Source organism: Falco punctatus, assembly GCF_963210335.1.
Source record: "Falco punctatus genome assembly, chromosome: 2".
Classification (NCBI taxonomy): domain Eukaryota; kingdom Metazoa; phylum Chordata; class Aves; order Falconiformes; family Falconidae; genus Falco; species Falco punctatus.
This window is the reverse complement of record NC_137581.1, coordinates 77,223,755-77,247,902: the sequence shown is the minus strand read 5'-3', so window position 1 is coordinate 77,247,902 and position 24,148 is coordinate 77,223,755. Positions and strand designations below refer to the sequence as shown.

At 42.0% G+C, this 24,148-nt stretch overlaps 1 protein-coding gene across 3 annotated transcripts; it reads left to right on the top strand.

The window, feature by feature from the left end:
- The first annotated feature begins 308 nt into the window (after positions 1 to 308).
- On the top strand, positions 309 to 23,266 carry VPS26C (VPS26 endosomal protein sorting factor C). 3 transcript variants are annotated; one of them, XM_080376679.1, is made up of 8 exons: positions 309 to 758; positions 8,078 to 8,221; positions 9,471 to 9,620; positions 12,774 to 12,854; positions 15,402 to 15,476; positions 20,449 to 20,599; positions 20,947 to 21,099; positions 22,714 to 23,266. In XM_080376679.1, exons 1-8 carry the CDS (start codon positions 702 to 704, stop codon positions 22,794 to 22,796), a joined length of 894 nt encoding a protein of 297 aa, XP_080232805.1. In that variant the 5' UTR covers positions 309 to 701; the 3' UTR covers positions 22,797 to 23,266. The 3 variants fall into 3 exon arrangements, with proteins under 3 accessions (XP_080232805.1, XP_080232804.1, XP_080232806.1); XM_080376678.1 differs by lacking the exon at positions 309 to 758 and adding an exon at positions 7,276 to 7,359; XM_080376680.1 differs by lacking the exons at positions 309 to 758; positions 22,714 to 23,266 and adding exons at positions 7,281 to 7,359; positions 21,761 to 22,707.
- Positions 23,267 to 24,148: the final 882 nt, after the last annotated feature.

Here is a 24,148-nt window from a genome sequence, read left to right as displayed (position 1 = left end):
CTGCACCGGCCAGAACAGGGCCCCCGGCCAGAGGGGCCGCGGCCGCCGCTTGCGGGGCCCCGTCCCGTCCCGTCCCGCCCCGCCCCGTCGCGCGGCCCGAAGCCAGCGCCGCGGCCCGCAACGAAGCGCCTGACCGGCCCCCGGCGCCCGCCCGCTCGCGGCGAGAGGCGCCAACCCCCGCCCGCGGCGCCCCCAGGCGCGGCCGGTCCCCCTCGCCGCCCCGCCCCGCCCACTGGCGCACGGCGCGCGCCTGCGCACGCGCGAGGGCCTGTCCTCGAGCCCGGCCGTTACGGCCGAGCAGCCCTGCGCATGCGCCGCCTCCCCGCGGGTGCCGCCTCCACGTCCCACGGGGCCAGGCGGCGCCCCCCGCCCGCGGCGGGCCCTGCCGGGCCTCCGGGCACGCCGGGAGCTGTAGTCCCCGGGGCGCGCCGCGTCACACGCGTCCGGGCCGCGGGGCCTCCGCCCGGCAGGAAGCCCACTCCCCTCGTTGCTATGACCACCGGGAAGCGGGCGGAGCCGAGCGGGAAGCGGCGTCACCTGCCGAGAAGTGACGCCAGCGGGGCCCCGGATGTCGGTGGGGCCGGGCACGCGCACCGCCACGCCCGCCGGCGGAAGCGCGTGGCCGGGGCAGAGCTGCCTCCCGGCGGGCCGGGCCACGTGACAGCGCGCGGTCACGTGGCAGCGCGCGGCCGGCAGCCGCGATGGGCACCGCGCTAGACATCAAGATCAAGCGGGCCAACAAGGTCTACCGCTGCGGGGTGAGTGCGGGCCCCGCGGGGCCGCTCTGCCCGCCCGGCGCCGGGCCCTGCCGGCCGCCCCGCACCGAGCCGGCCGCCCTGAGGCACCGGGGCGCGCCCTCGGGCGGAGGAACGACCCGCTCGCGGCGGCTCCGCTTCGCGCCCTTCCCTGCCCCGCCCAGCGCTTCCCCTCGCCGCCCTCCCCGTGTCTCCCGCTTCGGTCCCCGCCGAGGCAGCCGCGGGTCCCCGTCGGCCTTGGGGCGCTCGGCCCGCTGTTGGTCCCCCCGGCCCTAGCTGGGGGGTGGTGCCGCGGGGTCCCGCCGGGGGACGGAGGGGGGCGAGGCCCCCCGAGACGGGGCGGTGCGGGGCTCACCCGTGGGGCGGTGGGGCTGCAGCCGCTTGTGCCCGTGTCGCCGCAGGGCCGGTGCCCCGGCGTTCCAGCCTCCGGTTCCGCTTCTGTGCTCGGCGAGAAGCCCGAAAGCACCTTAAGGCGTTGTTTGGCCCTGTCGGGACATCTCCTCTTTAGATAACGCACTGGGACAAGAGCGGAACTAATGATTTTTTTTCCCACTGGGCAGGAGTCTGGTTTCTTAACTTTTTTCCCCGATGTGCTTGATAGCGATGAATGGGCTGTGCTTGCTTCACCTTTTGCGGCTGCCTGATCAAACGCTGTGCCTTTTTTCATTGTCGAAGACTCCAAGTGCTGTTAGGAAAAAATAAATAAAAAACACCTTGCTCACGTTTTCGAGACTCTCATCACTTGTTCTAGGCAATATTCTATCGTTTAACCAAAAGTTTTCAAGTCTTTTTTTTTTTTTTTTTTCTTCCTGGCTACTCAGCCACGTACTTGTATTATAAAAAAAACCTTTTCACACACAGCTTTCCCATATGTTAGTAATTTGGCTCTTACAGTGTATAACGCATGTTTCAATTTATTTAATTTTTTAATGCTGGAAAACTGATTTAAACAGATTGAAATGGGAGGGTATGTGCCGTCTGTTCTACAACTGTCAAATCATCTAGAGAGTGACTTTCATAAAGCTAAATTATCAGTTTGCAAACAACACACCCCTTTAGTTATGGTGTCATAGTGAGAAAAACTACTTTCTGTATCTCACTTTCATATTGTTTTGCCTTTGCATCTTACTAGAAGTATCTTACTTATTTTGTTACCGTGGTACCGTGCCCATTTTCAGTTTTTTCATTTGGCTTGCTTTATATCACTTTTAAATTGGTTTGGGGTTTTTGTTGTGGGTTGGTTTGGGTTTTTTTACATATAGGAAAGGGATATTTCTTCTGTCTTTAAGCTGAAATTAAGATATTTGCGGTTAGTAAATCTGCCAGTATTGTTTATTCGCATCCTTTTTAACTCCACGGGAAAAAGCTTGTCATTTTTGTTTAGTTCATTAACTAGGCCTGAAATCGGGAATTCTGAGTGATGTGAAAACACAGTGATGTACACCAGCTGTACAGTAGAATTACAACATTAATTTTTAATAGAAATTTTGTAGGGACAGAAAGGAATTGCAAATCTCTTTAATCAGGCATGGAATGTATACGGGTTTGGGTTGTGAGTTGGTGATTTTTATTTTTAGAAGTTTACAGATTGTTGTATATTTTAGCGATAATAGCTGTGCTAATAATACCTTTGGTCTATGGCAACTTTCATCCCAAAGTATGCTTGCATCAATGATACTTGAAAATGAAGGGATTCCTTTAGTAAGGACAACAGTTCATCCCAATGTGTATGCCTAGCTATTAATTTCAAGGCAATAGGGATACTGTGGCTAGGCTTGATCTTCGGTTTTCTGAACTTACTTAAAGCTGCATTTAGATGTGGGAGAAGGCGATGTCTAAATTATGCACTGGTATAGTTTTTTTGTTGTGCCTATTACATTATAATATCAAAAATTTGCTAAAACATTACTGAGCTTTCTAAGTCATTATTTGCCTGAGACCATGGTTAATCCAGCGTAACTCCACAATGCTGTTCGCTTTCCTAGCCACTTAATTTCTGCCACCTTTCTTGTGCTGACAGTACTGGCTATGCAGTAAGCCAGGTCAGAGAGATGGATAGTGCTTGGTTGGCACAACACTCAAAAAAAAAAAAAGGTAGTAAATAATAATAATTCAAAAATTGATCTTTTGAATCATGAATATTTGTCAGTCAGTATCAGAATGGTCTTGTGCTGGGTGCTCTGCAGAAGAGAGGTTAGACGTGGTGGAGCAGCTCCAACAGAGTTGAAAATTTGACAAAATAAAGTAGGGTGGATAAAGGACAGTCTGAAGGATCTCAGCTTGTGATTTTAGATGATACTAAACCAAAGAACTGGTAATGGCAATGGCTGCAGATTCTTCCATTCAAGGTCTGTATCTCTTGAGAGTGCATGGTCTGGGTGAAATATTCAGGGATTTTTTAGCAATCAGCATCTCTCAATCTGTTGCATGTACATCAGCCATCATCTTTACAACTGTTAGGTATATTTGCTATACATCTTTATTCGCTCTGGGAGGGAAGAGGTGAGGGGAAACAAACAGAGGGGAGACCCATGTTTAACAAGTAGCTGTTCTGAGACTCTTTCAATGGTAAACTCCATACTGAATTAGGCCCTGAAGGTGCAGGAGTTGTTAATACAAACTTCTACGGGAGAACTCTAGAAGTTAAAAACCATAGCTTTAATTTTATTGCAGAACTGAATTTGAGTCTTGTTAGGGGAAAATACTGTTGAAAGTACATGTGACAAAGCTGGTGAGGGGAGAAGATAAGGGTATGTCTAAAGCAAATATCTGACCAGGAGAAATAAGGCTGAATAACTTCTTTTTTTTGGTAGTTTTTTGTAAGGTCAGAGTAATGAATCAGTGATGTTTCATTACAGGCTTTCCCCATCAGGCCAAGATTTTTAAAATTTCTCTTTGGGGCTGAAATACCATGTAACAGAACCTTCAAATACTGTTCCCTGTTGTCTTGGGTTGGGTCAGACTACTTGTCATCCTGGTGCAGAGCTAAATCCAGCTGAATTCAAGCATTTTTGATTGCTGCAAAGCAATCTCCCACACCAAGTGGAAGTTGCTTCACATCCTAAAACTTTCCGTAGTTCTAGGTAGTTGAGTAGGCAACTGTTTTCTTCTTTTTAATTGTTGTTTATTGTTTCAGTGTTGACTGTCCTTTATTAACTAGGAGAAATTAGACACTAAATTTGTGAAATGTTCACGCATCATGCAAGCATGTGATTGTGTTCCTGCTTTTAAAAAGGAAGTTGGTTAAAATAACGTGCTGTGGTAAACAGTAAGCAATTTCAATTATTTTATTCAATTATTTTAGTACATAAAAAACCCCAAAAATAGATAGTTATAATCATCAGAAACAGGAGGAACTAAGCAAACCTTTCTTTTGTCGTGACTTCGATTTGAGAAAAGCTGACTTAAACGGAATACTTCAAATCATGAGTAGAAAACCAAGTTTGCCACTTCTTGGACCAAAAGCATAATAGCATTGTTTTGTTGGTTTTTTTTTTAAAAAAAGAGTGACAGGGGATTTAAGAACAAAAAGACAATAAAATTGATCCTAATAGCACATCCTATAATAGCAAAATAAGTCTTACTGCAGCAAAACTGTGTTTAAGTTCCTAGGAACGGAAGGTCTGTGTTCAGGAGGGGTTTGTTTTGATGTTGGGTGTTTTTTTTTAATTGGATGGAGAATTCTTGAGCCATTGAGGCTTATTTAATAAACCCTGGAATGCTGGAAGAATGAGGGGCCAGGCACAACTAACGATGCATTTTGTTTAGAAAACCTAAACAGGATGACTGGAGTAACTGTGGCAGTTAGTCTGAGATTGATAATTAAAAGAATTCTAGGCTGAAAGGCCTGAAAAATGTGTCGTTCAAAGGAAGGTGCCATGGTTAACATCAGCCAAGACTTTTAATGACAAATGAGTCCCAAATATATTTAAGTCAGAATTTGCCCATAAGGAGGAAGCCTCTTACTTTTTCTAAAAAAAGCAAACATTAGTAAATCAGAGCATTGAGGTTTTAAAGCATCTATGACTAGTTAGTTGAGTCTAGCAGACTTTTTCTGTTGAATGTGGCCAGCTTCTTTCTAAAGAACCAGAAGATTGTGTTGTTACAATTTGCAGGTGGCTTGCTTAGAGGAATATGTGGAATGTGGAATAAAATGATCAGGACTGCTTAGTAAATGTGACTTATGTGAACTTAATGTGAATTTGTAAATTGCCAGATGTTTGCCCTTTGTCCCAAAAGTGAATGTCTGTGGTATGGAAAGTGGAATCTAAAAGGAACCTGAGACATCGTCTTGCTAACCAACTGACCGTGGAGTTCTACTGAAATAACGAAGACCTTAATCCATAGATGTATAGCGGATATCAAATGGAACTAGAAAAATGTTAGGCATTTCTGTATGGCGTGAGGTATGATATCCTCTGCTGTTGTCAACACCTCAGAAACTGTAATGGCAGGTTTCAAGTGGTCTTGAAAACCTGTCTTGTGGTTAGTTTGTTATTTTTCAAAGCTACCTTGCATTTGAAAAAAAAAACCCTAAAAAATTAGGATGATCTTTTTCTTATCTGTGATGCTGTCAAGTGATCAGATACAATCTGAAAATACATAATATCTAGCTAAAATTATTTTTCTGTCTCCTTAATGCAGCAAACAGACATGACAGTGTAAACAGATTGGAGTTAGTATATATTTTAACACTAGAAGTAATTTTCCCAACAATTCACGGGACAGCATAGTCTTTACATAGTTCATAGATACTGAATAGCTGTCCAGTTCAGTCAGAAGTCGAGATGTCACTTAGGAGTCCCAAGATAAAACTCTGTATGCATGTTATGTACCATTTTGTGTTACTGATTGAGGATTGTTTCAAATCATGCCCAGCCGGACTTGGGTGAGTCTGCTCCATGACTAGAGGAACAAGGGATTGTGCTGCTGGATCACATGAAGCAGGTGTTCATCTTTGTTGTGACCCTGAAAGTGACTGACATTTGAAAGTGTCAGTCTTCCTGGCAGTTTCATGTGCATATTTGAATGGTAAGGAACTGACAAGAAGGCTAAAAAGCTTGTTTGGGATCGTTAATCGGTGGCAGTCTTCTCACAAGAATGTTTTGTTTGCAGTTTAGCATACTTACCTTGCAGCTTTGTCTGCTTTGCATAATACACCGGCCCTCCTGTGGATGGATACTCTGTTCAGATGAGTAAGTGTGTAGAACCATATTAGCTTAGTTCCATCTTGCAAAGTTTTGTCGTCACATGGTGAAGCCATGAGGAGCTGCTAGTAAGGGAGAAAGTGAAAAGCTGAGTAAAAGCAACTGATTCTAGGTTACTACATTGTAGTACATGGGTTCCATTCCAGTGGTGACTTTCTATGCCTTAATAGTTTTGTGGTGTTAAAGGTAGATTTAACCCCTTTTTGACATGGACGGAAAACAGTACTAGTTTAGTATTAAGTGTTGCCATGTAGCTTTTAGAAATGCACGTTTGCAAGTGTTTTGAAAAAGTGAAGTTTTCTCATAAATTGTGTGCAAACTATTTGAACGCCATGGTGAGCTTATGCTCTTCGTTTTGCCCTTTTTTGAAGGACAAGTAACTGAGAGCTTTATTTAGAAGGGACCCTGTTTTCACACAAAAATGACGGAGTAGCTGTTCTTGGGAAAAGACATAGCTGATTTCCTCCCCCCACATCAAACAGAAATATAATCTGATTGTGTATAAACAGTTAAAAGTAAATACTACAGCATCTTTTTCTTGATCCTTTCCTCTCCCACACTAGTGACCTTTAAAAGTTTTTGTTAGAAGGTGGTTCTGAGGTGTGTTTTCATTTCTTAAGAGACACCGAATGTTAGAAGAACAATTCATACTTAACTTCAAGTCATTCTTCTCCTTTCTGCCCCAAATACATACACCCTTCTCGTGTGAAAGTATGTAGGCGATAGCTCTGGAATAGGTTGTTGCTGTGTGGTGGGAGACTGTTCTCATTTATTAAAGCAGTTCATATGTTCAGGATTGTCCTTGCTTCTTATAGTTCAGCTGTACTCATTTTTCAAAGCAATAACCTAATTGCTTGTACTAATTAAAGCCCGTTAGCAAAGCAGCACAGTATTTAGGTCAGCTTTTCTTCACCGTCCTTTTGTGCCTGTGCCTCCTGTTCTGGCATTTCCCAGTTGCTGCAGGTCCTCTTTTCAGACTTGCAGCATGTCAGCCTTCAATGTGATGCTTGATGTTCTGCTGTCCAGTTCTGCTTTAAACCGCCTGACCCATTTTCTATATTGTCGCCCTGTACCACTGGTAAAGACAAAAGGCTGGCAAAATTCAAGTAGCATCTGTCAGAGATTTACAGAACTAGACTGGTTTTAACTGGTCGAGTGTAGAGTGGGCAGTCTGAATTATCCTTTGGTTGGAACGATCTGTAGTTTGGTGTCTGGTTTGCAAGTCTGCTGAAGGTACAGAGAGCATTGCCGTCGAGCAGAAGAGAAGGTTAGCCCCAAGAAACTTTCTTCAGGTTCTCAAATCCCTTGCTATTTCCAGATGCGTGTGAATGTTTGACGTGGAACTTTGGATTGGAGTGGATTCTCTGTTGTGGGAGAGGGGAAGGATAAACTATGGGGTATGTAAAATGAACTGTGTGTTGCTCTCCTGCAGTTAATCTTTTTTTCAGTGCTAGAACTTCTAAGATGCAGTTTTCCTGTGCAAATACAGTTTTGTAGACAAAGCATTCTTAATTGGGTGACGCATCTCTTGAGTCACAAAACTTGTGCCTCCAATTCAGATACACTTTCCAACTGTTTCCCATGTAGCATGGAATTTGCTTGTGTAGCAGAACAACTACTTATTTATTTGTTTTAAATCTGTTCTGCTTTGCTTTTGAGGCAAGATTTATCCTCAGCTTGGCTGTCACTTTTACAGTTATGCCTTCTCTTCCATCTCCCACGGCTGTCTGTCCCACTCTGTATAAAATTCCCTCTTGGTATTTCATTCTAACATGTGAGATGGACCTTGTTCTATTACCATCTAACCTGATAGTTGGTTGTGAGGATATTTTTCATCTTCCTGGGGGGGAAGATTTTGATACTTTGGAAAGAAATTGAAACTCAGATTAGTACTTCTACAAGGAGGAGTAGAATATTTTTAAAGAAATCAAACTGGAAGTACAGAGGTCTCTTTCTGACGTTGCTTTCATGATCAGTATTTGTCCTTTCTGACAAGGTGAGGCTGTTCTGTAGGAACACTGTTCTTGAGATTGAAAATCAGGTAGCATGCTGTCTGAGTAAGAGCTATAGAACAAATTTACTTAAATGTTTTCATGCTGTCTTTTCTTCTATTAGGAAGTTCTTTCTGGAGTCGTGGTCATAACAAGTAAGGACACAGTCCAGCACCAAGGCATCTCATTAACAATGGAAGGATCGGTAAACCTGCAGCTTAGTGCCAAAAGTGTGGGTGTGTTTGAAGCTTTCTATAACTCTGTCAAGGTAAGACCTGTGCAGGTTAATAATTTTAGAACAGACCTTTGACTCTCTTCTCAAATTAGATCTTTCCTTAATGGCTCTCAGGTAGTTATAGCACTTTGTGGTATGTAAATGATAGAAAGCAGAGAAATGCTCAGCATTATCTAGTGATTATGATGACATTTTGGGGGAAGAACTTTCACTGTTTGGCAAGTTTTCTTTAGGGATGAAATACAGCAACACAAATACTATGGTTATTGGACATTGCATTGATGGGCCATGATTTAAAGAAAAATAATTAATTGTGTGATTTATTTATTTGTTTAAGTCACTGGGTTTAATAGTCACTATCATAATAGTTTCTGTGGAGGCCACTGAAGTTGTGTGTTACTAGGCGCAATACAGGACCTGCACAGATGATCTTGTGGAGTATGAGGCTGTGCACAAACTGACTGCAGAGCTCCTGGAAGGCCTCTGTACTGCTCTCCAGTACTTCCAGTTTGGAAGTGTGGGGTTTGGGATCTAGCAGGGCAAGTTACCTCCGGGCTCCCCACGAACATGGCTGTACTGATTGAAGCAGGGCTGGCTCTGTCTAGAGGCAGTATAGCTACGTTTGCCAACCAGCTTGCTTAAGTTAGGATAGCCTCGGTGCAGGGCCTGTGAAGGTCTTTATTTGTATCATAGTTAATTTGTGTACAGTATGAATAATCTGCCCATGAATGACTGAAAAACAGACAAAACAGTAGAAGCAATAGATTTTCTTATTCCTGTCTGGTAGACGGAGAATAATAGTAAAACCCCGGAGAGAAAGGAATTGTGATCTTCAAGCGGGCTTCCCCAGTTGCATCACAGTTAACCATTGCTCCAGTGAAAGACTAGCCATAAATACAGATCTTTTAGGGTGGGAAAGGACTGGGGAGAAGATAGGAGGGAACGGCTAACTGCTCAACTAGCACACATACTTGTTGATTCCTGCTGCTACTGTTCTAGATTATGGCTCTTAAAATGGAACTACGCTTCCCAGTTAGCTCTCTAGACGCATTCGGTCATTACCATGAGACAACCATAAAATAGATCACAAATTGTTTTCTTGAGGAAAGCATTCTTAATATTTCTTTTCATTGTAAGACTGGAGAGCTGTGTATTGTGAAGAAAGACCTGAGTTTCTGGAAATTCGGGAAGTCGGTTATAGTGTAGTGGATTTTGCTTGTTCTTGAAATGATGGGGCTGACGCTCTGCTTTAACCTAAACCTCTTAATATCTGTCTTTACAGCCTATTCAGATTATTAACAGCACTATTGAAATGGTAAAACCAGGGAAACTTCCCAGTGGCAAGACAGAAATTCCATTTGAATTTCCATTGCATATGAAGGGGAACAAAGTTCTGTATGAGACATATCATGGTGTCTTTGTTAATATTCAGGTAAGGTAGTCGTATCTGTGGAGAAAATCTGAAGTTTTGTTACTCGCAGAATGTATTCTAAAGCATGTCTTATTCCATGGAAGCAGAGGATAAAGTTTTGTGGTAAAGTTTTCTTTTCAGAGTGCAATAAGTTCTCTCTTATCGAATTGAAGAATAAGCAGAAAGAGATCCTTTGAAGTAAATATCTTTTAAGCTTTCCTTTATTAATATATCATTCTTCTGGTGTATACTGTATTTTCTAGATATAACTTGAGATTAAAAGTCATGATATGTGTTAACCTTTTTCAGTTCTAGTTTGTAGGTAGTTTCTAGTTGCCTTTTTCAGTTCCAATTTCTACGAGTCAACACTTCCCACAGGTGGTAGCGCTTCTTAAATGTGGCAGAGGAATCATCCTGAGATCTCAGTATCCCATCAATATAACATTGCTTTTAAAAAACTGTTGTGATGTCTCCTCCCTTTTCTTTTCAGCAAATTTAAGCTTTTCATTGGGAAAAGTTGACAGTGATGAAACTGATCAGATGTAAGATGGGATGTACAAGGGAAAATTAAAAGCATACTGGAAAGAGGGACTTTAGGTTGAGAAAGGATAAAATATATTTGCCACGCTTGTTAAATCTTTTACAGTTCTCTTGCAGGGTGCTGTTTTCATCTAGTTCTGATTATTTTTGTGTGAAAGGAGTTTGCATTTACCATTTTGTCAATAATCTATATAGTAATACATACCCAGATACAAGTGTATGTACTGTTAGCCTAGTACCAGTGACACTTTGTTAGCATAGTAGACAATGAATCGCTGCTAATAATACTCAAAAATTAAGTGTACTGTCTTACCAGATCTGTTTTAAGACACAGAGATAAATCCTACAGGACCGAAGATGGCTAGTGTTCAGAGTCTTTTCCTGCGCTCATTTGTGAGAAGTGTCCTCTAGCTGGAGGAAATCTTCCCATTGTTTATTTTTTCAGACCTCCCATATGGAGTAAATCTTTAAAGAATGATGGCATAAACAGTAACAAGATGTCTTGCCTGAAATACCTTGTCAGAACTACCGTAACATATACCTGATCCCTCCTTATGTTGTAGACAAGTACAACCATTCCCTTCATGAAAAAGACTATACCACAGTGTCCTTTTGTTCAAAACAAATGTGTAATCTCATAACGAATATTCAAAGCAAAACGTTGGGAGCTTGTAGTATCTTCAAAACCAAGAGCTGTTTGCTTTCTGGTAGAGATGAGTAGTAACATTTCCTGCCCAAGTCTGTATGAATTTGTGGAAACACCGTTTTTAGATTTGACCTTTTTTGGTTAAAAATTGTCTTACCATAGGTAGGTTCATTTGGGGTTTTGGGGTGGTTTATTTTTTGAGGGAAAGCCATGTCTTGAATGTAAATAATGTATTTAGACAATACTTTTTCTTACCGAGGAGTGCTTTTTGTTTTGTTTTCTTCGGGGAAAAAGATTAAGAACTCACTAAATGCAAAAAATTTTGCGCACACATACACACTTGTAGTTCACTGATGATAGTATTGGATTTGATGACAAAGTGTAAAACTGTTAGCTGTTTAGCTGAACTGGAAGTCTTACATTACAATCTGCGATTTTGAAAAACCCTTAACAAACAAACCAAACCCCACCCCCATTTACAAGCCTATCAGAACTAACTAAAAGGAAAATGCCCTTGTTTTTTGTCTACATTCAGATTTTTTTTTGAGTACTTGCCATATCTTTTTTTCAGTCTTGGCTTTCTTCCTAATGCAGCATCTGTTGTTTGTGGTAGGTATGTCAAAAATGGTGCAAAACTGGTTGAGTTGCTTTCCATAGTCTAGATAACTTCCCTGTGATCAATATCAGTTGTTTCAAGGTATACTTTAATGGTGAATATTTGTTTTGTTTTGTCATTCCCTCTCTCATCTATGTAGCTTCTCTTTACAAGCTGGGGCTAAATTTCATTCTGAAGAGGAAAATGTAGTGCTGAGGTGCTGTTTAAGAAAAACTTCTAAAACCTCTCTCCAATTCCTGTATAATTTAAAAGCATGCCTCTATTTCTTGATCTAGGTATTAGTATGTTAGCTGGGGGTTCAGTGTTGAGATTCAAGTCTGTTCTCATGCAGAGACCTTCTGATCAGACACTGATGGGGAGGCCGAATTGCGTTCCTGCTGCCCCATTGCACTGTGCTCCCCGGTCAGAATGAGGTGTAGTGCAGTAATAGAAGACTCGCTCAAATAGTGACCGACTTCAGTGGAAGCCATGATCTGTAACGGGGAAGGAGAGATGCTCGCCAGGTCTCGTTCTTGCATGCGTATTCAGGTTGTGTGTGGAGAGACACCCATGAGCTAGAAATTATGAAGCTGAGTCGCTAGTCTGAGTAAAGAAGGAATTAAAACCAAAGCAAAGAAACCCCCGCCCCAAGAAATTCCTTACCTTGTAAGCATGTTGAAAGGCTATATTACAGATGCTGCAGTATACAGTTACTGTGATAACCAGGGTCATGCTATTTTTCAGTCGCTGTTTTGTGGCTCCCTTTTTAGGGGAGAAAGGGGATGAAATCATCAGCAAATGTTTTGAACAGTGAACAGCAAAATTAACCTTGTTGCCTGACTGTACAGCACACTGCTGCTTGTAAGTTCAGCTGTATGGTTAAAGACAGTTCCCCGTTAAATATGCATGTAACGTTACTGCTCTTAAATCCGATCTTACAGTACATTTAAAATTAGAGGGGCTGTGAATATATCTTATTGATAATCACTTAACCAAAGTACGGTGAAAAGCAATACCATAATCACTCTCAACTGAATGCAGTTTGGGTGCTGAAGCAATCCAAGACTCTGTCAGTGAGTTGGTCCATCAGTCTGGTAGGTTGTTACATAACACAGAAGATCGGGAAAGCATTTGCAAGTGACTATGGGACTGTAAACACAAAGAAAAATCAGCTTTCATTTGGGAGCACCTAAAATCATTGTATAACTCTTTACCTTATTCCCCTCTCCCCGTCACTGGTATGTATGTTGCCTGCTAATCTGTTTTAAATGATGCTTTAAATTATTAATAATAGTAACGTTCTGCACATATGCATTAAAAAGATGAAAAGTTAGAGAGAAATAGAGGAAATCTTAACAAAGGCTCTCTTTCTCTGCTGCCCTGTTCTTGTCAGTATACTCTTCGGTGTGATATGCGACGTTCTCTGCTAGCAAAAGACCTAACTAAGACTTGTGAATTCATTGTCCACTCACTGGTAAGTGTGGCTTGTATTAACTATACAAAAGTGAGATTCCCACCCACCCCCCTTTAAGAGAAGGTTGGCAGTAGCGTTAGAAAACCAAGTAAAACCATGTCATTTGTAATGGCAACGTACAGGATACGTATGAGTAAAGGAAGACAGCCTCAAAACAAAAACATCCAGAAGAGCTAGGGTGTCAATCGCTTCTGATTAGAACAACACATTTCTCTTTTCATTTGAAGAAAATAGTACAAAGAGGATTTGGATTATAAGATGTTGTCGTACCGCACTGAGTTTATTCTTTTATTCATCCTTTCAGTTCTGAAACAATGATGAGGTTAGATAAATATTACGGCATTCTTTTAAACCCTGTTTCAGATTATCTGAGCATTTCTTAGCCAGACGTTCTGGGCACCCACAACGCCTGTCGTAGAAATGGGAGTTTGTTGGTGAAGAGAAAATACCTGATTTCTGTACTTCAGATGACTAATTATGATTTAGAGCCCTGACTCAAAGTATCAAAGCTGGGACTGCATCAAGCTGGAAATAAGAAGCTTGTCAACTTAATCACCTTTGGTTTTAAGTAGACCCCTGGTTGCAGTGTGCTAAGGTAACTAGATTAACAAATAACCACATCCTGCAGTCAGCAGCATGGAGACAGCCTTCCTCCTGTGGAGGTACCGCTGTGGGATAAGATGCGACTGTCTCACAAGAAATGCTTTGCTGCTTGTTATTTGAAGTTTCTATATCAGATTGGAGTTTTGTTTTATGCTGACTTGTACACATGTCCAGAGCATCTAATGTCAGTACAGAGTGTGCAGGCCTAATTAAGTCTCTTTTCTCATCCCACAACTTGCAGGAACATACTGTTTCTATCATTCCTTTGAACTCTTTTAATAGGACAGTAAAGTATGAGACTATTCTGTCTTATTTGTCAATAATGGTAGAAATGTTATTTTAGTTCTATAGTACCTATTTTAAAGATGTCGTGCCTTTTTTTAAGATTTAGCTAGGTGCTATAAAGAAGTTTCATGTTGGTAAGATTTCATTATTTTCTAAAACATATTACACTACATTTTATTGGTCTGTTATAAGTAAGCCACACTTGTCAAAATACTGAACAAATTACATAGTATGCAGTTTCCTGGTTTTATTTCTTGTTCCCACTACAGCACTTCTTAGATCACAAGTCAGTAAATCATGAATCTCTCAGGGCAAATTAATGAGGTTTTACTGAACATACAATTCTCACTGTCAGTGCTCAATGTACCGTTTCCCTTAACCTTACTCTTTGCCAGAATTTGTCATTTGCAGGGAAAATACAGTCAATCTTTTGCTAACATCTTCCATCTTGCAGCTGGGCAGCAGAAGTTATTTTGAATTCCTAAGTAGTGAGGGTAGATCCTAACTAAGAGTTCAAGTTTAGCCCGGTGGTGGTGGTGTGCTCTGCCAGCCCCCACTTAGGTGCAGTTGAGTCTCTTGTAAGTGACGCTGCGCTGGCCGCCTGTTTTAAATATGTAGGGAAAAGACAGTGCAACTCCCTGATGAGGGCGGAGAGGAGGAGAGATCGGTGAATGGTAAGCAAAGCTTACCTTCCTGGTGCTGCCACCTTAGCAGAGCTCAGGACCTGTTCAGCCACTATGGAAAGATTTAACTTGGTTTTGTGAGAAATGGTGTAACTAGACACTGGAGAACTGTAATAATGTGCCTCCAAAACTGCTTCTCCGGTGTGGAAAGCTAACCTGGACCAAGTTTTGCTTATTTTACTATTAAAGGAGCTGGAATGCGAAGCCCATTAAATCAACAATACAGTAATTCCACCAGCTGAGGATATCCTGGTAATATCAGGATGGCTTAGGAGACCTGAGCTGTTACTGAAAGGGCAGCAGGACGTGTTCTAAGTGCCCAGGGGTAACACGAAGGAGGCAGACTTCCTAAAACGTGTTTGAAGCAATGGAGCAAGTTCATTTATAATCTCCCCCACTCTCCCCTGCCCAAATTTACTAAGTATTAATAACGAAAGGAAACACTGCAAGTGACATAAAAATGTAATTATTTGTAAATACAGAAATGTGAAAATTCACTTTTTTTCCGATAGCATACCATATGCTTCAGGTAGGTAGCATATTTCTTTATTTCTTCTTTTCCAGGTGGTTTAGAGTAGTCAACCACATGTTTGGGGTTTGCTCCACATACACCCCCCTTTTTTTTTTTCTCTTTTTTCAGTGTAGTTACAGCTTATGCCAGAAACTATCACATGAAGATCTTGTTGTAGTTTATTGCATCAGCAAACAGGAAGTAACCAAAAATTAATACAGTTCTGCTTCTACGGTTTAGATTTGTGGTGCATTGTGACTTGTGTTTAGACAATATCATAACGTTATTTAATAACAAAGGCAGGAAATGTCAGGGGTTTTATTACCTAGAAGCATACTTCAGTATGAAGGCAATCCTGAAGACTTAACATACCCAACAGCTGCCTGCCTTTGTTGTGTTTTTTAATATTCTCTCTCTGTGTTTTGTAAATCATGGCTTACAGTGAAACTCTTTCATTACTTGCAGTCACAGAAAGGGAAACTGACACCAAGCCCAGTAGACTTCACAATTACTCCTGAAACTCTGCAAAATGTTAAAGAGGTAAGGTAAGGGTTTTCTTATTTTACTTTAAATGCAATGCTTATGTGATTCTGAGTGAGAAAGAGAGGGATGATTAAATGCTGCCCTGCAGATAATCAACTCCTTTTTTTTTTTTTTTTTTTTTTTTTCCCCCCCCTCATTCCCCACCGTCATTCTCCTTTTTTACTTTTGTAAGCAATAAAGTGATTCTGCCCGATCTCTTGTGGTAATGGTGACTAATGTAACATGGGACTTTGTTCAGTAGTGGTTAAACATTTTTATAATTTTTCTGAATGAAACATGATAGTGAAGCAAGGGAAAACATGCTATACCATACATAGCCAAGATCCTTTAAAAATATGTATTTTGAACCTTGATCGTGCATTTTTCTACAGCCCCATGTGGCTTTGGGAAACTCGTATGAACAGTATAGCTGTCTTGGTCATTTACCTCTGTGAATTTCTGTTTTTTCCACTGAAACCTGTGTGCTCTTTTTCCAGATGTTCCTGTTGCGTTCTTTTTGTTAATACGACTATTTTCCTGCTTTAGGTCTCCCTTCTGCATCCCCAGTTTGCCTTCCAGTGCTCTTAGTTCCAGAGTTCTGAATTTAGACCAACTCTTCCACTTGTTTCTCAGAACAGACCTCCTAATGAGCTGTTTGGTTGTTTCATGCTGGTGTTGACCTTATTCTACATATTCACAGAGTTACTGTGGTTGGAAGGGACCTCTGGAGACTGGTTAGTCTGGCCCCTGTGCTTGGAGCAGAGTCATCTAGAGCAGGCTGCTCAGGGCCACATGTAGTAAAGTTTTCAGTATCTCAAAGGATGGAGACTTGCAGCCATTTGGCAGTGTTACGGTGTTTGACCACCCTCACAGGATTAAAAAATAAACAAAAAAATTAAAAGTAATCTCCTTTATTTCGATTTGTTGCCATAGCCTCTTGTCCTTTTACTAGATACCTCCAAGAGGAGTCTGTCGTCTTTACTCCTTTTCATCAGATATTTATACATCCTGATAAGATCCCCCTGAGCCTTCTGTTCTGCAGGGATGAACAATCCGAGCTCTCAGCCTTTCTTGTGTGTCATGTGCTTTTAACCATCTTCATGGCCAAATCCAGCAATGGCTTGACTTGCTCCAGTAAGTCTGTTTCTTGTACCAGAAGTCCCGAGCTGGACGCGCTATCCCCAGTTTTTTCTCACCAGTGCTGAAAAGCTGGGGAGGATCACCTCCCTCAGCCGGCTGGCAACACCTTCTAATGCAGCTCAGGATGCTGTAGGCCCGTTTGTCCAGCCTGTTGAGGACCCTGTGAAGGGCAACACAGCTATCTGGTTAATCGACGGCTCTTTCCAATTTTGTGTTACCTGCAGACTTGCTGAGGATGCACTTTGTCCATCATCCAAGCCATCACTGAAGATGTCAACTAATACTGGCTCCCGTATTGGCCCCAGCCAGCGGTGTACACCACTGGTACTAGCCTTCCCCTGGACTCCGTGCTACTGATCACAAACCTTGGAGTCCAGCAGTTCAGGTCGGTCTCAGTCCATGTCAGTGTCTAACCTGTACACCTAGTCTGTACTCCATCAGTTTGTCAGTGAGGTTGCCAGGAGAAACACTATCCAAAACAGCGCTGAAGCCAACATAAACAGTATCCACTGCTCTTCGCTTGCTCACCAAGCTAGTTGTTTCAGCATGGAAGGCTGTCAGGTTGGTTAAACATGATTTTGTTTTCATAAATCCATGCTGACTGCTTCCAGCCGCTTTCTTGTTCTTGGTGTGTTTGGGATTGGCTTCTGGTGTTATTTGCTCCATCGCTTTCCCAGGGACTGAAGCAAGGCTGACGAGTCTATAGTTCCTTGGATCTTCCTAACTGAAGATAAGAGTGACGTTTACTATCTTCCATTCCTCAGGAACCTTCTTTTTTCATGACAGCCTTTCAGAGATAATCCAAATTGGCCTCACGGCGACATGGGTCAGCTTCCCCAGCACTTGTGGGTGTGTCCCATCAGGTCCCATGGACTTGTGTACATCCAGTCGGTTTAAATGTTCTCTAACCTGCTCCTCCTCTACCAATGATAACCTCCTTGGTCCACACTTTCCCTGTGGTTGCAGGGGCCTGGGCTTCCTGGAGGCAAATCTTATCAGTAAAGTCCGAGGCAGAGAAGACATTAAGTACCTCTGTCTTTTTCATGTCTTCTGTCACTGGGTCCCCTACCATATTCAGTAGCAGGCTGACATTTACCCTCCTCTTCCTTTTGCAGCTCGTAGATTTTTAATGCCCCTTTTTGTTACCCTTCGTGCCTTTTGATTTCATTCCAGGTGGGCTTCGGCTTTCCTAAAACCATCCCTGCACAATCGGATAGTGTTTTTGTATTCCTCCTGGGTCACCTGTCCGTTTCCATCTTTTGTATACTTCTTTGTTACGATCTTATCAGTAGCATCTCGTTTATCCACACAGGTCTCTATCCTACCTTTGCTGGGCTTTCTGCGTGTGGGAACAGACTGTGCTTGAGCGTGGAGGAGGTGACTCTAGGAAACCAGGCAGCTGTCACGGCTGAAACTCTTCTAAGTCTAGCTGAGTGAGGGAGTGAGCAGGTTGTGTCCGGCAGCCTCTCGTGTCTCTGGAGTCTGCTGCACACTGAAAGCACATGTTTTTCCAAATACAAGGATACAACTATTCTTGGTGGGAAAATTATTTTTGAGACTACTGCTAAATACTAAAGCTCTCAGCTGTCTGTTCTTCCTATGAACCATGTTTCCATATAAATTATTTTCTGAGGTATTTTTCTTTCTCTTCTGTATCTTGATACTTCACTCCTTGGCTTAGCAAAGACTCACTGGTGAACATCATGAAAAAGTCCTGTCTATTAAAAGTTTTCTTATGTTTAATAGCAGACCCTATGCCTTTCCCTATTTCAAGTACGTAACCACAAAAGTTGGTTCTAAAACTTCTGACATCTTGGATCCAGAGCTCCAGTCCAGTCTAAAGAATGGTATTGAATGTGTGGCCTCTTTTTTTTTTTTTTAATTCTTCTACCTGTCTCTGAAAAATATATGGGTCTAAAATAACTACCTGGTGGACGGGTTGCAAAAGTCACTGGTTTGCTATATATAAAGTACAAAAAATTAAATTCTTGGTTTGTCTGGAGGTTGTGGCTGAACTGTTACTTCTAGTAGACCAATAGAACACGGATTAGAAGATTTGCAGTAGCCAAGCAAAGCACAGAGAGGTTGGATGAAAAACCAGAACAGATTTGCTTGTACGTTCTTGATTCTCATTTGTGGGGGATTATGAATAAAAGTGTAAATGATAGGTGCTATGAAATAAGACCTAGCTAGGATTAAAATATGAGGAATACTGCCAAGAGTAGTAAGGCTCTAGGGGAAATACGCCCTTAAAAAGGCAAGTCTCGTAGACTAGGATGGAGGAAAATGGCCTTGAGTTCTCCTTCTGCAATTTCCTTTTATCTCTGTCCTGACCACTGTACTTCGGGGAATAGCTGTACGATGTCCCTGTGAAGCAGGGATGCAACTCTGTTTACACCAGTTGTGGTAATGGGAAGAACCTGCAAGGGATCATGAAATAATTTTACTAATTACTTTACATTTTACTACTACATTATTAGGACTCAATATTTCACAGGGTGGTTTTGTCAGGGATGTAACTTCTGTTATTCAAGTTAGGAGAAAATACCCAAGTGAGGTCACGTTTACTAAACACATGAAAATTCCTCTCTTTTTATTTCCCCCAAAGATTTGTTTTGAGTGGAACAGCTAAATTCTGCAGAGGCCTTGGGTATCTGGGTGAAACAGTCTAAACAATAGCTGAGAACTTTTCTGCCATTGCTACTGGCAGCCAGGATTAAGAAGTGAAACAGACAGACTGGGAGAAAAAAAGCTTGCGACAAGAAAGTTGGTTTGGAAGAAGGGAAAAATCAGTTACATGGGCAAGGAAATCTGAGGCCACAAGCAAGCGTGAGCAGCTGGTTGGAAGGTAGGGCCTAACATCAAAGATGTCAATAACAAAAAAAGGGAGAGAAGAATAAGGCTTGGAAAAGAAGGGGAAAGTTAGAGCATGGTGCTCAAAGTGTTTGAAGGAGGCTGGATGGAGAAGATGGGAGCTGAGAAGATGTGGGTAGAAAACTTGACTCTTTCAGTGTGCCTCCCGCCAGGACTTGAAATGTAACTGGAGCTTCTGGCACGCGAGTTTCTCTGCTGGCAGAGAGTATCTGTGATGCCTGCTGGCTTCATGAAGGGGAGGGCAGGGGGAGCAAAGCCCCTGCTTTGGTCTTTTATGAAAACTGATTTATAGACTGTCATCCTCAATAAGCTATTCTTACTGCTCCTTCCTTAACAAGTAGGAAACGTGCTTGCTGTAAAGAAAATTTTAAAAGTGTGATCCTGTATTCAAACTAAGCTCTTCATTAATTGTACTTAATTGGTGTCTTGGTATGTAAGCAGAGTGCCACATCTTGCATTAAACAGAGATTTTTAAATGCCTGTCTTCCCTCTCAGTAGTAGTGGCTGTTAGAGAGAAAATTTAAAAGCTGGGAAAAGTGCTGAATGGTGGACTGTACGGCAGTCCGTACAAAGTGGGACCAGAATGCAGTTCTCTGGAGCTGACGCGGCTTAACTGTCCTCTGAGCTGCTGCCAGCCTACCTCCTTCAGCATGCAGTTCCTGACTTCTGGATTAACTCTAACAGCCAAGTTCTGTCGTTCATTCCAGGAAGAATGGTCCTGTGGATGGAATGAGTAGGGGGGTGCATGTCAAAAGAGCGAGTAGTAAGAGGTATCTTAACCCATCCACATAAGGACATGTATTTTTATGTTATTTAAGTTACTTGAAGCATTTCTGAACTTTTGAGTTCTTAACTTTGCAACTTTTTGGGGTTTCCTACAGATTTTGGTAACTTTCTGTAAGGTATTTTTTTTTCTTAGTCTGCTCTCACAGTTGTGTCTGTCTTTTTTCTCCCCCCCCACCCCCAATCTTTTTAGAGAGCTTCACTTCCAAAATTCGTCATCAGAGGTCATCTCAGTTCTACGAACTGTATCATCACCCAGCCACTGACAGGGGAGCTGGTGGTGGAGAGTGCAGAGGCTGCAGTCAAAAGTATTGAGCTGCAGTTAGTACGTGTGGAAACCTGTGGTAAGTTTCTCTCAAGTGGACTTTGTGTAAAATAGACTGCAGTAATTACCGCTTGCACTCTTCCAGCTTAAATAGGAAAGATTGTCAAAAGCAGTCTAATTAAAAAGACTTGCAAAAAATTGTTTGGCACTTTAGGGGGAATGGTCCGAACATTAATTTAAATAAGGAATTAAGGATCGTAGAGATTAAGTGCTAACATGAAAACTTGCAGGTCAGAGGGCAAAATGTTTTGCCCACACGTACCTTCCCTTCAGCGCCAGCCTATCTTTGTTTTAAATTTTGGCCACTGCTTTCTCTTCTGTCTTTCCCATCCCCTCCTCTCCCTCTGAATTTCCCGCTTTCACCAGGGTGTGCGGAAGGTTACGCCAGAGATGCCACAGAAATACAGAATATTCAGATCGCTGATGGGGACATCTGCAGGGGCCTACCAATTCCTATATACATGGTGTTTCCCAGGTTGTTCACCTGCCCTACCCTGGAAACAACAAACTTCAAAGTTGGTAAGTGTGGAGGACTTGATGCTGTGTTGGCGTCTTTCATCTGAGACAAGTTTCGAGTTTTACTTTAACTTCTGGCTGGTAACGGAATAAATTGCTGACAGCACTGCAAGAACCAAGGACATCCATCTGTTTCCCTGTAGAGGTTTCCTGAACAGGGTTGTAGTCTGCTGTATTTCATATAAATCAAGAAAATACAGCCCACATACCTCTAACTGAAAACAGTTGTGCAACTATTAAGCTACTTCTGATAGAATTATATAGTAAAGGGAGAAAAGCAGTGTAATGGCAGGTAATTGCTGCTGCCAAAAAGTTACATGTGATTAAACACTTGAATACAAGTTCAAGAATGAAATGGCAAGGTGATCCCTTCCTCCTTTTTATCACCAGCAAGAACCCCTCTATTTCCTCTCCTTTTTGTTTCCCCTTCTGCTGCACAGACTCGAAAAAATAAGGTTAGGCTGTACGTGACTTTGCTTTTCTTGATCTACACCAGCTGCTTCTTCCTACTTATTGTTGCCAAAATCCAACCGTTTCTTAACACACACCTGAAACAGGGGTTTCAATTGTTCAAATAATTACTGTAGAAATTCTCTGTGCTATCCTGTTTTCTTTCCCCTTTGTTCTGCTGGAATTTGGTGGTTCTTTTTTTTTATTGTATCAGATTGAAACTACAAGTCCCTGCCTTTAGGATCCTTTCCAGCTGAAGCCCTACTTTTCTGCTGTACGTCTTGGACAAGCGTGCACAACTAGTTTTTCGGCTTTGCCTGTTTCTGTTCCCCCCAAGAAAACTTTTGCAGCTGATGGGTACAATCATTTTCCCCAAAACAATATTCTCTAGTTTTTGCCATTTCTAGCTATTGAATAGTAATTTACAGTGACAAATTGCTACTATTACTGTAGTATCTACTTAAAAGAACAGTCTTAATAAAGTTACGAAGATTCTAGAAAAAGACAGTTGTTTCCATTTTATTTTGATCTCTCGTTCCCTTCATTTATCAACTCTATCTGACTTTGTATTCTGTCTCCATTTAGGTTCAGTTATAGATGTGATACTGATTTTAGTTTTGAACAACACAACTTAGGATTTAAAGAGTAGATTTTCTTTTGGAATTTTTCATGGTTTGAAGGTACATTGTATTTTGGAGTTTGATTTCTTAAGGCCATATACAGTGCAAGATTCCACGGCAGCGTTCTGTGCTGACAGCCGGGGAGGAGTCTCTTCCCCAGCTCTTCCATTTACGTGCTTCTGAACGACGCCTATTGGCGTGAGGCATCTTTCCCAAAACATTTTAATCTTAGATGTCTGAACTCTGCCTGTTGTCCAGAGGACAGTGTCATAGTTTCTCAGTGATACAGAGGTTAATCCAGGGAATCCCAAAGACTAGAACAAGCCAAGGTGCTCTAGGAAGGGTCCAAGGTCTGGGATGCCTGCGGTGGGGCTCTGCGTGGAGTACCGTGTCCATCCCTCCCACAGGAAGATAGGGCAATGAAATGACTTGGAAGAGCCCTGTGAAATGCTGGTCTGAGAGCAGGAGCTGTCTGCCTCTCATCCCACTGCTACAGTTCAGATTCATAGCAGACTATTTTATTTTAATTTTTTTCCTCTTCTTCCAGAGTTTGAAGTTAACATTGTTGTTCTTCTGCACGATGATCATCTCATCACAGAGAACTTTCCGCTGAAGCTCTGCAGGATGTAAACAGTCGGAGGAGAAACGCTTTAAGGATTTACTGAAAAAGGACAAAATTCTTCAGAGGCAAACTAAAAGGTCTTATTTCAACTGAAAACACATCACTTGGTTCAGCCCTGCTGGTCGTTCTCGTGCTTTCATTTCTCTATAGATCTTGCTAAGACTTTGCCTGCCTTGCAGGAGCCTACATGGATGGATGTGTCAGGGCTCTTTCCGAGTTCACCACTGTTTGCTCCAATGCTTCTCAGACATATCCCGAACGAATGATTCTGTGTATTTTTACAACTTGTAGAAATATCTAATAAGTTTCTCTATTTCATTCTGTAATACTTGTTCCAGGGTCCTTTGAAGACCTCTTACACCAGGCGTAAGGGGACTTACTAGGTTTATCTGTACTGGAGGGAGGGTGTGGGACTTGTAATAAAATACTGCATAGTGTCTTTGAAAGTCTAATAATAAATGGTGCTACACCAATGCAGGGTGGTAGTGTGGGATGAGTATTTTAAGATGAATATGAAATAAGTGATGTGAAATAACACCGAGTGTGTTTTGGTCAGATTGGGCATATGAGTCTTATTTGAAGAATGGTTAGAACCGAAGTTGTTCATGTGTGGCTCTTCCCTGGATTAGAAAAACAATGCCCTTACATTGTTGCCCTTTGCAATTTGTGTAAGATAGCGCTGAAAAAGAAGATGAGTCAGAAGGTTTTAGTTTGAGAATATATTTATTCTTTGCATTATAACATCTTCCCTTTTATAAGACTTCTACAGCTCAGTTTTGATGTGAAAAAAAAATATATGGTAGTTGTGTGAGAAGCAGCACTGCTGAGTTGTTGCAGACCAGCCTATGCTGACAGGGAAAAAGCTGTATTAACAACCTCTACGCTGTGGCACCGTGTGCCTTTAGGATGTGACTGTTGTTGGATGAATAACCATTCTCAGTGAGGCAGTCACTCTTTGTAATCGGTTGGGTTAATATTGTCACTTGTTCAACTTAACTTACTCCTTTCCAGGAATTTACATTTAAACTTTAAGGTAAATATGTTAAAGGGTTTGTAACTACACATCTTAAAGGAACTATGTCAGAAAACTATTTCAGCAAGGAAAAACCTTACCCACACAAACAGGTTGTAGATTTCAGTGTTGTTCTAAGTTAACAAGAACAGCCACAATTTCATTCAGATTGTGAATTTTCCATATGCTAATATGTGGGGTGGAGGCAGGCTAAGTAGATAAAGTATTATAAAAAGTACAACCGTGAGGATGACAAACATGAGAAGACAGAATTACAAAAACTGCCCAAAAGTTTCCTTTAGCTCTATCTAGCAGCATTGCCAAGCAGGAGAATGTAATTCTAAGTTT

Excerpts from the sequence above, each read along its gene's own strand:
- VPS26C (XM_080376678.1), top strand. The coding sequence starts at position 7,291 with ATGTTTGACGTGGAACTTTGGATTGGAGTGGATTCTCTGTTGTGGGAG. Across the intron at positions 8,222-9,470 it reads CTTTCTATAACTCTGTCAAG|CCTATTCAGATTATTAACAG; the intron begins GTAAGACCTGTG and ends CTGTCTTTACAG. Across the intron at positions 12,855-15,401 it reads AATTCATTGTCCACTCACTG|TCACAGAAAGGGAAACTGAC; the intron begins GTAAGTGTGGCT and ends CATTACTTGCAG.